The following is a 13,381-nucleotide window of genomic DNA, read 5'->3' as shown; positions in this document are numbered from 1 at the left end:
ATCTGGCAGTATAGCCTGTCCAAGCAGCACTACTACTACTACTCATGTATGGGTTGACTTGTCTAAGAAATCAAGGAAACAGTGGCACAGAATTGTGACAGCTGACAAGCTTAAACTGACATGGGTAGGGAACCCCATACTGAGAAAACCCTGGCTTCTATCAAAACAGACAGCCAAACCAGGGAATATATGAGAGTTTGACCAAGTGTAGAAAGAAAGAAAAAGTGTGTCTAGTGAGTGAGAGATGAAGTCGAAATAAAAAACAAAAGCCTAGATGAACCAATGTTATTGTGATATCTTTATTAGAGTACAGTAGTCCTTGACTTATTACCACAATTGAGCCCAAAATTTCTTCTGATGTACCTGACCACACTTGTAAATGGATCATAAGCTTCCTAACAGACAGGAAGCAGCAGGTGAAGCTAAGCAGAATCACATCAGATATCTGTACAATTAGCACAGCACCACCCCCCCCCCAGCTGTGTGCTCTCTCCACTTCTCTTCTGTCTAGATACCAATGACTCTGTTAAAGTACTGAAGTTTGCAGATGATACAACAGTGATTGGTCTCATTCGAGACAACAACGAATCTGCATATAGACAGGAGGTTGTAGCCTTGTGGTGCAGCCAGAACAGTCTTGAACTGAACTCACTTAAAATTGTACCGTGTTTCCCCAAAAATAAGACAGGGTCTTATTCCCTTTTGACACCCCCCCCCCCCAAATAAGCATTTGGCCTTATTTTCGAGAAGGTCTTATTATTTTTGATGTGTAGGAGGAGGCAAGCGCGGTCACCTCATGGCTGCTGCTGTGTTGCTATATTTTGGGGAAGGGCTTATTTTAGCGCATGCACTTAAAAGCCTGATTGGGCTTATTATCCGGGGAGGTCTAATTTTCGGGAAAACAGGGTAGAAATCATAGTAGATTTTAGGAGAAGCCCTCCTACACTACCGCCACTCATACTACTAGACAACACAGTAGCAACAGTAGAGACCTTCAAGTTTCTAGGTTCTATTATATCTCAAGACTTAAAATGGACACCCAACATCAACTATGTCATCAAAAAAAGCACAACAAAGAATGTTCTTTCTGCGCCAACTCAGAAAGCTCAAACTGCCCAAGGAGCTGCTGATTCAGTTCTACAAAGGAATTATTGAGTCTGTCATCTGCACGTTTATATCTGTCTGGTTTGGCTTTGCAACCAAACAAGACAGACACAGATTTCAATGGATAATTAGAACTGCAGAAAAAACAATTGCTACCAACCTGCCTTCAACTAGACACAAGGACAGTTTTCCCCCAAATGCCATGACTCTGCTAAAAAAACTAATTCCCACAGCACTATCAAACTATTTACTAAGACCGTATTACTATTATTCTTCTCATCCTTTCTATCTCCTCCCATTTATGACTATAACCTTGTTGCTTGTATCTCTTACGATTTATATTGTTTTATTTGTTTCCTAGTATGATTTGATTGCTTATTTAGTAACCTAACATTATCGCTAAAGGGGCAAAGTGGCTAAGATGCTGAGCCTGTCAATCAGAAAGGTCAACAGTTCTCCGGTTCGAATCCCTAGTGCTGCGTAACAGAGTGAGCTCCCGTTACTTGTCCTAGCTTCTGCCAGCCTAGCAGTTCGAAAGCATGTAAAAATGCAAGTAGAAAAATAGAAACCACCTTTGGTGAGAAGGTATGAGTGTTCCGTGCGCCTTGGGCATTTAGTCATGCCAGCCACATGACCACAGAGATGTCTTCGGAGAGTGCTGGCTCTTTGGCTTTGAAAAGGAGATGAGACTGCCCCCTAGAGTCGGGAACAACTAGCACATATGTGTGAGGGGAACTTTTACCTTTATCTTATGACTATCACTAAGTATTGTATCTTATGATTCTTGATGAATATATTTTTTTCTTTTTATGTACACTGAGTGCATATGCACCAAAGACAAATTCCTTGTGTGTCTAATCACACTTGGCCAATAAAGAATTCTGTTCTGTTCTATTCTATTCAAAACATTTGCTAAATGCGTTTTGCCCAATTTTACGACCTTTCTTGACACAATTGTTAAGTGAATTTTAAGTTAGTAACACGGTTGTTAAGTGAATTTAGCTTCCCCACTGACTATGCTTGTGAGGTCATAAAATCTGATCACATGACCTGGGACGCTGCAATTGTCATAAATATGACTCAGTTGCCACGCATGTTAATTCTGATCATGTGATTGTGGGGATGGTGCAATGGTTGTCAGTGTGAAAAACAGTAGTAAATCACTTTTTAAGTGCTGTTGTAACTTTGGATGGTCATTAAATGAACTGTTGTAAGTCGAGGACTGCCTGTATTATTTTGCAGTTTTTATTGCACATTACTCTAGAATTTGCTTAAAATGCAATTATAGACAAACTTGTATATAATAAAGTAGATGTAAACTATGAGATGTGTTTGGGAGGGTTCTTTCCTTCGTCTCTTGCCCCACCCACATTCTTGCTGTGGATTAAGCTGCCTTTTATCTGATCATTCTCTTGCTACATCTTGTTGCCTGTCTCCCAAGGTCAATCTCACATACAATTACAGGATGTGCAACATTTGGACATCTGAAAAAAGTGTTTTGGAATGACAGAATACACCTTTCAAGACCTCCTCAAACATTTGCTGAAATCCAAAACATCTGAATGAAGTTTCCTATCTATCTGTGACACCAGCTAAAATCTTCTTTTTAAAGAAATAATGTCCAAGGTATTTTAGCATTTGAAATATTGGTAACCAATATACCACAGCTATCTTAAGTAGAATTCCATTATTGCTTCGATTATTTCATTGGGCATTACTCATGGACACTCGAACTTACCGCACATTTTTCAACTTTCCCAGCATTATTTGCCCATTTTACCAAGGCTAATAATCGAACAAACAGCTGCCGTGTACGACTTGCAAACTGCACTATTTCTATTTTCCTGTTAAAAAAAAAACACAAAAATTTACTTAGAAACTATGTAGTTAAATTAGTTTGAAAAACAATAAAGATCAAATATGCTACAACAGCTGTAGAAGGACATATTAGAAAATAATTATGACCAGATAAAATTAATGTTCATCACTGGACTGGGAATGTAGTTGCAGTAAAATACAAGCATTTTAAGTAAATGCATTACTGGATTAATTCAGTTCAAAGACTGAATTACAGTATTAATAACTGTCCCACAAGATTTTTCTATTATATATAGTTTAAAAGATTTATTTTTGATTTTATCTTCCATCTATCTATTTATCTACAACTTTATTGCAAAGTTGGGTTTCGCAAACTGCTATCAAAAGTAGTATCAGTTTGTCAGGTACTCTTATAATAAATCAGACCAAGAATTATTTGCCACTAACATCAAAATGTTAGCTGCATCATATATTTATGTTTACATCTTAACCTAAACAATTCTCCTATATAAAAGCACAAGTATCAAGAAAATAAATACATCAAATCTATTACCACTACTGCATTAGCTATGCCTGTTTCGTTGAACAGTTTCTGTGTACAACTGGAATTGTTGTTTCTCTTCATTCTCTGAAGTAAAATCTTCAGGACATAAGACAAAGCTTTTTTCCATAGTGACACCACATCTCTTAAACTAATTCCCCAGGAGAATTGCTGAACGTTTCATTATTAGTACTATAGTAGAAAACAAACATATTTGCTTTTTTTTGCCAAGATATAAACAGTTTAAACTTTAAGCTGCATTTTTCCATTTTCTTGATAATACCATTTTAAAGTTTAAATTCTCCTCATCTTAGTTTTTTAAAAAAAACAATAAATGTATAATATTTTATAATAATATTTTTATTTTAGAGAGTTTCTGGCATAAGTGTTAAATCAATGCTCCTACAGCATTGGAGACACCAATGACATTTATGATTTAATTAAAACATGCCCTAAAATACTAAACTGAAATGTAGGGACCAACTTCAAAACCGAATTACATCAACAAGTATTCACAGTGACATGTCATTAACAACTTTACCTTAACATATACTGATATAGACAACCCTAGTGGAATTTCAGGACAATATAGAAACTTAATACAGAAACTCCTACTACTAATGTAAAAAAGCATATTCTAATTATACCCATAAAGGTATTAGCTAAGAATTGGTACATTGAAAAAATAAAAAATGCCACTAACATGCAATATATATTCAAAATATATGGGCTGCTTAAACAAGGATTTCATATTTAATTATGAAAATGTACTGTGGAATCAGACATATTCAATCAGAACATGGAATATGAGAAGCATAAATAAAAGAGAACTTGAAATTGTCGAAGCAGAAATATAACATATCTGTTTGTTTCAGGAATGAGTAATGACAAATGGATTGGAATGAGCTATGATACTTTTATCCCAAACGATTAAACAAAACACTGTTCCAAGACATGTGACCATTTAGGTAGACCTTGACTTATGATCATAATGTAGCCCCAAAATTCCATTGTAAGTCATGATGGTTGTAAGTTGAGGTACCTGCATGACTGAACCTGGTTTAATGACTTTTTTGCAGCAGACATTAAACAAACACAAAGGACATTAAGTGGTTGTTAAGCAAATCATTGTCTTCCTGTGAATGTTTTTTTTTCTGGAAACCAGCCAAAAAGACCAGAAGCCAGCAAAAATTGCTGTAAATGTCACCTCTTTACCATAAATTGCTACAACCAGCCATAAAGATGAGTTGGTTGCCAAGTGCCTGAAATGAGGTTATGTGACTGCTACATTCTAAAACCGTGATGGCGAACCTATGGCACATGTGCCCGAAGTGGCACGCGAAGCCATGTCACTTGGCACATCCATTCCTCTTCCGGGTTTCTGGAGTGCATGCACACGCAATGATCAGTTGGCCTTCTCGCATGCAGCAGTGCCAGAAACTGAAGAGATGGTCTTTCATTTTCCAGTGTGTGCATGCCCGCTGGCCAGCTGATCGCTGCGCATGCATGCATGGCAGAAACCAGAAGACTAGTTGGCGAGTGTGCATGCATGCACTGGAAACCAGAATTTCATTTCCCAGCACCTGTATGCCCCCTGGGCTGCTCCTCTTCCAGATTGTGTCCCTGACAAGCAAGCATGAAAAGGTTCGCCATCACCATTCTATAATGTAGATAAATGCAATTAATTGGAGAATTAAATGGAAAACAAGTATTCTGTTAAGAAAGCTAAATGGACATTGACAGCAATGAAAATGTTCACATAAGCTATAAATCATCCCATGTAAAAAGCTTTCTGACCCATTAATGAAGAGCAGATGTTAAGTACAGTAGCAACACTGACATAGTTTTTTTAAACAATTTTTATTTATTTTTGAACAAAGACAAACAAAGAAATAAAAAACCCATCTTCCATTACAAATTGTAGAAAGTGTGTCAGTTGGTTACAGTATTTCCATGCATCTCTTCCCTAGTCATCACTTGCTTTTCATATCAATCGCATATTTTAAATTCACATATACTGTATTCATGTATATCACAATTATTATATCTCAACCTTAATTTGACTATAATTGTTTTTACATCCTTTTATATATAATATTCAAAATCTAGAATAGGATTATATGATAACATTCTATTAAATCATCCTAAAATCATCCAATCGCAATACATCTTTATAACATATTCTAGATAAAGCTTTTAAACCTCCTGTCATATTCTCCATGTTTATATAAAATTTATCAAACTAATATATCTATATGTATTATCATTATTAATCATTATTTAACTATAGTTATTGTCACTTCATTTTATACATACTAGTAAACTAAATTTAGCTTAGTTTTTATTATACATTTTCATTGCAACAACCTGTATCTGTCTTATATCTCTTGCCATTTGTAGCATTAATATTCTAGTTACTTTCTTAATAAATCTTGTCTGAACTTCTCTTCGCAACTTGTTGTTCCTTTCGTATCTCATAAAAGTTCGAAACCCAGCACCTGCTCTTTCCATCAGCTTATCTTTGGTTATCACTGGTGCTTCTGTCCAGATTTCTCTCCTTATCTCTGTCAATTTTTCTCCCTTTTCTTCTTCTGTGCTTTGAAGTCTGGGGTAGAGTTCGATTCCATCTATCTCCCCTTTCCATATTCTGCTCTTGCCATTACCAACCACGCTCACTTTGTTGTCAGTATCCAGTTTTCTTATCTCTTTGCTCATTTTTTTCTTCCATTTTTTGAACTCTGTCCTCCACATTCTTCATTTGATAAACAGCCTCAGTTTCTTCCATCAAATTTTTCTGTTTTGTATTCCATATTCTCCAATCTCTTTTCAATTCTCTCTGTCACAACTAATAGATTTTGAATTTCAAACATGATCATTTGCAATGTTAGTTTCTTTTTCCTGCTGTGCCATTCTTCCAATTTTGCAGGCACTGCCACCATAGGATTCAAGGCTATTTTAATAAACTTCAAACAGGTTTATTTATTATCTTTCAAGTCCAAATGTTGCCTTCCCTCCAATAGCTAGTGATAGAACTCCCAAAAAGCACTTGTATAAACAACTTGTGCTCTTCCTATTATCACTGTCAGTAAACAAACTGAAAGAATCTTGAATCCCAAGTGATCAAAGAGAAACAATGTATCCAGCCTCCAGCCTCTAAGTGGCAGTGTAACTGCTTTTCCTCCTGTTGTTGCAACCCTCTTTATAATCCTTCTTATTATCTTCTTTATATTCCAAGCTTAAGAAAGAAAAAAACCCTTAAATGGAGATCAAAAACAATCCAATCAATCCAATCAAGCATTATAAAAAAAGAAAGAAAATTTTAATCCATAGGTGTAAGCAAAAGTGAAAAAAGAAGAAAAAAAATTAATCCATTCAGTTTAAAAAATAGGGAGCCTTTGCAAAAATTTCATCCATGAAAAAAAAATTAGAAACAGGATAACACACTAAGTTTAATGTAGATTAATTTCGCCGCTTACACTCTTCTATCTTCAATCTTAATTTAACTTAATTTTTTGGGGTAGTCTTTTTTTCTAATAATAAAATTTCTTCACCAATTCAACACACTTTCTCTTTTCGCTTTCTTCCTGTTCCGGAGCTGTCCCAACTTCAGCAGCTTCATTAGCTGCGTTTCTGTCGCCGGAATAAAGGCTATTCCTGGATCTTTCAGGGACATTGCAGTGTCCCTGAGATCAACAGGAGGTGCCCTTCTCAATCACCGTCTCTGCGGGATGGTTTAGGTCCGAATGGACCATCCAGCGGCAGAAATATCAACTGCGATCTTGGAGCACCAAAATCGCACGTTGTGCCGTCGCAACGTCAGCCCTTTTCTCAACACTGACACAGTTGTTGATGTAGTTAGAGACCCAACTTGCTTTGTTTTTATAAACTACCAATATCTATTAATAATCTGTCAGTTATGTGAAATGAAGGGGACAAGGCCTTGCTGAGAATATTTTCCAATGGTTGAAATGTGTTTGAATATTAGTAGCTTGGATTGATAGTTAGGCTGTTGGTTTGAGCACCGAGCTTGGAAATTTGGTTGCAAATGTTTAGTCACCATTCAAGGAGACATCATCAGTGTGTTTTGAATTGTGCTCGTGTCAGAACATTGGCCTTTAAATACTTTTTAATGTGATGCAAATGAAAATCAGGCTTGTCAGATGTTACATCTTTTCTAGCCTGCTCTACAGAGTAGAGAGTTGGTCTCTGACATAAAACCACTTGAAGAAACTAGAAGCATTTTTCATGTGTGTTGACAAAAATAGCATTGCCAACATGATTGCCAACCTCCGATGATGGATATGGCACAAGAAGAAGAAGAAGTGATGCAAATTAGTCTGAATGTTCTTTATTCAATATGACTCAGAAATATCTGAACAAACAACTTTCAGACTAATTTGCATCACATAAAAAGGTATTTAAAGGCCACTGTTCTGACAGATGAGCACAATTCAAAACACACTGATGATGTCTTCCCATGGTGAAGAAACATTTGCAACCAAATTACCAAGCTCAGAGCTCAAACCAACAACCTAACATATTTTCCAGTTGAATCCCTCTTATTATGGAATAGCCTCCCTCTGAAAAGATCTGTGCAACAAAGTTATCTATAATATAGCACTGACAATATGGAATGTCAAAAATATTATCTAAGCAGAAACATCAAGAGTGAAACATTAATTTTTTTCCAATCAACAAACTAGACTGGAATGGTTTATTTCCCATTAAGGGAATATGACATCTACTGAAGAAGAAAATAATAGAAGAAATTGAGTACCCAATATTAACAAAAAGGTGGCTAAGTCAACACTAGGATACAATCTCTACCATAAATTTCATCTAAATAAGAAAGAAACAATTATTTGGGATAACTATTGAATGAAAAAGTGAAAAGAAATTCAGACCAAGGGATCCTTTTATGCAAAATAGGCATGATAAAAGGTAAAGCAAAGGATCTACAGTACTAAAGAAATAAATGTGAAGAAAAAAATGTACGTATATAGTGGAGTTTCCAATCACAGCAGGATTTGAATTGGGTAAAACTGCAGATTATGACCAGTTGCTTAGTGATCATTTGACGTTCTGATGTACCCTGCCTAGTCATGTGACCACATTTTGGGCACTTGGTAACTGGCCTTCATTTACAGCTGTTTGTAGCATCACATGGTCACATGACTGTTTTACACCATTTTTAAAAAACTGTCCTTTATTTCTGCCTCCTAGTGAACAACAGGTCTTTCTAAGAACCACAACATTCACTTTACTACATTCAATTAATAATCATTGCAAAAATGATTGTAGATCAGGTGTGCTCACATGATGACCCACTTTATAAATATCACAACTTACAACAAAATTGTGGGTTTAATAACTGTCATAAGTCAAGGATTGCTTATAATGTAAAACATAGATTAAGCGAGTTTGACCAACTGCTGCTTCAATATTAAGACATTTTTTTCTACATGGACATCAAAATCAAGTAGAATACACAGTAGAAAACACAAGATGGAGAAGTGAACTCCAAATCAACCAGGATATTTCTAGATGCAAATTGTGGTACAGGCCAGTAATTATTGGTACACATAATCAGTTAATTATCAATTAAACTCAGAAAAGTAAAGAAAATAGGTGTGTCAAGCAGTCTTATCCAATCTGGAAAGCACAGAGACAAAATGTATTACCAATATAATGTACAAATGTGGTGCACTTATTCTGAAAAAGAGAACTTGAGCCACTAAGTGCAGATTTAGGAAATATTATGAAAGAAAGAAAAAATAAATCTGAAAATTGCAAAAGAAAAAGATCCACATGCATTTTCACAACTACCTATAGGACACAGGAAGCAGACTTCTCTGCAATGGCACCTATCCTCGGGATAGCATCCCCATGAAATTTGTATGACAAACCCCACCCCCACACCTTACCAGCCTTTAAAAGAGCACTATAAATATCACTTTTTCTCAAGGAAAACTTGGATTAGCCTATCTGTTATTGTTTTGTCTGCTTATGGAGGAGAACATTTGGCTGATGTTCCCTATAGATTGTGCTATCTTTGCATTTTATTTTGATTGTATGGTTTGCATATGCTAAACTCAATAAATGAGTTGCTCAATATCAACAGCCTAGAAAATTGATTAATAAATAAAACAAATAAACCACTGTCTATAATCCTACTTAAAGTGGTAGTTTGAAATTGTGCCTGCTTCTAAGTTAGGGTTTCTATTTTCTTAGCTATAATTCACACCGGAGTGTAAAATTGAAAGTAATATTTTTATCAAGTGCTATCTTAAGTTGATGTAGTAGTCTGCAAAATTTCTGTTAGGAAGAAAAAAACCATGATTATGTGTGTGACAGCATTATATATCCATAGTTGCTGCCATCTTTTCACATAGTCACCTAAACATACACACTGCTTTTTTAAATTGAGAGCAACAGAGGAGCAATTAAAGATAAAAAAGAAGATAAAATGTCAGGAGGAATTGTTGCTGTCCTGACAAAGGGGAGGGAGGAATTGGTAAAACTTGAAATAGTTAAATGTACATCTGGAAAGGAGAAAAGATGGCTGGCAACTTTGAGATAGTGTGTGCAAGTTACACTGCTGAAGATTAGCCTGTTGCAGGCTGCGTTTTGAAAAAACTGAAACAAGACAGATGAACCAAAAACCCTGATAAACTGAAGCTAAGAAAGATGTATTCCTAATATAGACAGCTTCATGGGAAATAAAAGAAACAGAGGAGAAGCACATCATACTAGCTCAAGAGACTGCCAATTTGTAGAATTAACCCCTTTATTTAACTGTAAGTACAAATGGAATCTAGAAAAAGCACTGCGTGAACTTGGTCAACATAATAGACGAAACAAATATCTATTACAGGTAGTCCTCGACTTACAACAGTTCGTTTATTCACCGGTCAAAGTTATAACGGCAGTGGGGGGAAAATGACTTATGACCATTTTTCACATTTATGACTATTACAGCATCCACATGATCAAAATTTGGATACTTGGCAATTAATTCATATTTCTGCTGGTTGCAGTGTCCCAGGATCATATGATCACGTTTTGTGACCTTCTGACAAGCAAAGTCAACAAGGAAGCCAGATTCACTTATCAACGGTGTTACTACCTTAAAAACTGCAATGATTCACTTAACAGAAGTAACAAGCAAGTTCATAAAATGGGACAAAACTCATTTAACAACTGCCTTGCTTAGCAACAGAATTTTTTTACTCAATTGTGGTCTTAAGTCGAAGATTACCTATATAAGGAAATCATTAACTTTCAAATGTTTGGCTAGCCACATAAATAATTGTTTATGTTGTTTCTATATTGCTTATGAGAAAAATTGTAGAGAAGCGAAAGAGTGGGGCAAAGTCTTATTTAGCTACTGTAATGAAATGCTACTTAAACTGCCTGAAAATAAAACTAGCAACTTATTTTGCTATCAAAAAGAAGATATTTTGTGCCACCCATCAGACAAATTCTTGTAAACCCGCAGTCTTCATCAAATGTGATTCTTTTAAAATAGTAATCTATCAGTAAATTTTTACCTTGATAGCTGCAGAAACTTTTTAAACATAGTAATCTTTAAATAGAATATAAGCACAAATCAACTTTATGATCTACAGGCAATACGAAACTGTAGTTTGGATTTGTACTGTAAGCAAATACATTATTTCCCCAGAATCAAGCTGTCATATGTGTAAAACAGTCAAATGTATTTTGATTTTAAAACTTTGCATTAAAATATTGCTGAATAGCTCAACAAAGTTCAACCATCTCTCATTGAGTTGTACAACCATCATAACAATCATTACTCACCTTTCCATATCAGTTTTTCTTGGTAATCTGGTTTTAAAAAGGAAAGAAAAATAAATACTATGTCATAAAATATTGCAAGAATATTAAATTTTATATATAACTATAACATTAACTATAAAACGTAGCCTCTCGGTATATTGCCTTACATTCCAAAATGTATGCAAATGGCAATGTATTATGAGCCTACATTTTGAAGCTTGATATTTAAATTGTTTATAAAATAAATCTTAATTATACAAATAATAATCACATATACAATACTTTCAGATAAACATAATTGTTAAAGCTTCAATAGACAAGTCATTTTCTTATGACAGTATCTATGTAAACTACAGGTGAAACAAAAAATTAGAATATTGTGCAAAAGTTCATTTATTTCAGTAATGCAACTTAAAAGGTGAAACTAATATATGAGATCTCATTACATGCAAAGCAAGATAGTTCACACCGTGATTTGTCATAATTGTAATGATTATGGCGTACAGCTCATGAAAACCCCAAATCCACCATCTCAGAAAATTAGAATATTACATGCAATCAATAAAACAAGGATTGTACATAGAACAATATCGGACCTCTGAAAAGTATAAGCATGCATATGTACTCAATACTTGGTTTGGGCCCCTTTTGCATTATTCTAATTTTCTGATGGTGGATTTGGGTTTTTCATGAGCTGTATGCCATAATCATCACAATTATGACAAATCACGGCTTGAACTAACTTGCTTTGCATGTAATGAGTTTTATCTCATATGTTAGTTTCACCTTTTAAGTTGCATTACTGAAATAAATGAACTTTTGCACAATATTCTAATTTTTCGAGTTTCACCTGTACATAAAACTGAAATAAAAGGTGCACTCCACATCTTCAGTTGAACACCTACAGTATCTATCATGCATCCAATCATGTTAGAAAACACATTTATACATGTTAATTTTATCTAAAATGTTTATACTATGCAAAAGGACATTGTTACCAAATTTATACAAATTTAAACTGATGAAATATAATCCCAGTATGGGATCTGTAATTTAAATGCTTCTAATTCCTATTCCTAGTCTCTAAATAACGTCACATAATATAAACCACATAATATAAACTTTAACCGTCACGCTGAAATTTACATTATAGCATAACGGACTGGATCTCTTAGGCAGCGAAACTCATTTTATTTCTTTTTATCATGAAAATCAGTTTCGTTACCAGACTCGGAAGCTTACGCACGCTCCACTACTTTCTGCTTTTTCTCCATAACTTTAACTTAACATAGATCACCCTCCTCCTTCAAAAAGAACAAGAAGTGTCTAAGCAGCAAGGATTTTCCCAAGCAAATCCGGAGAATGAATTATTGCTGGGATACTGGACTTACAGGTCGGCCAGGACAGTGAGCTCGGCATACGTCCGATGCAATAGAAAATCGATTAGAGTGCTGAGTCGGTATCCAGGACTAGCTGCCGCGGTCGCAGTCCCTGGGGGCGGTGGAGCAGGAGCCGAAGCGGGCCCACCGCCCAGCGGGACCAGCTGATGGCTCTCCAATTGCACCGGCGCCATCGCTGCAAAACAAGAAGAAACCAACCAAATCCCTTCGCGCTGCCAGAGCCCTTTCGCACCCCAGAGATAGGCACCCGCTGGCAAAGCTTCAAGTGTAGAAAAGTGCTCACAACGCACTTGGTTGCCCAGCCAGCGCCATGGCTGGCGACAGTGACACCGCCATTGCTAAAAGGGGCGGGGTTGAATACTGCACCGGAAGTGATACGGAGAAAGTGACGGACAGGAAATAATCCCGTCTAGAATTCTATGTGTATCATAGATCATTTCTCATTTTCTTTCTTTTGTTTCAACATTAGTTTCAGGCTTCCGGGTTCAAAATCTTTAGTTTTGATATTCGGAGGCAAGAAGTGGGAGCAAGAACAAGAACAAATCCATTTTAAGGTAGCAAAGAAACCGTAATGGTATATCTTATATTATATAAACCGTAAAGATCCTCTCGAGTCGAATTCGATTCCAGACTTCATGAAGACATCCGTCCGTACGACTAGCAGACACTATTTGCAAAACTCCAAACGTTCACTAGAGGGTAGCAAAGAACTAGAGTA

At 35.8% G+C, this 13,381-nt stretch overlaps 1 protein-coding gene across 3 annotated transcripts in view; it reads right to left on the bottom strand.

Moving 5' to 3' along the window:
- MED14 (mediator complex subunit 14) overlaps positions 1–12,996 on the bottom strand; it is a 106,397-nt gene extending 93,401 nt beyond the window's left edge. For all 3 annotated transcript variants that reach the window (XM_081951692.1, XM_081951694.1, XM_081951693.1), the window contains exons 1-3: positions 12,655–12,996; positions 11,285–11,311; positions 2,843–2,948 (exon numbers count right to left, since the gene is read on the bottom strand). In XM_081951692.1, coding sequence (XP_081807818.1) covers positions 2,843–2,948; positions 11,285–11,311; positions 12,655–12,836 — 315 coding nt within the window. In that variant the 5' untranslated portion in view covers positions 12,837–12,996. The remainder of the gene's footprint in view (positions 1–2,842; positions 2,949–11,284; positions 11,312–12,654) is intronic.
- Between the last annotated feature and the right edge of the window lie 385 nt (positions 12,997–13,381).

The sequence above is a fragment of the Natrix helvetica genome, assembly GCF_964273705.1.
Source record: "Natrix helvetica genome assembly, chromosome: 4".
Classification (NCBI taxonomy): Eukaryota; Metazoa; Chordata; class Lepidosauria; order Squamata; family Natricidae; genus Natrix; species Natrix helvetica.
Note: the sequence above shows the minus strand (reverse complement) of the source record. Positions and strands in the feature narration are given on the sequence as shown.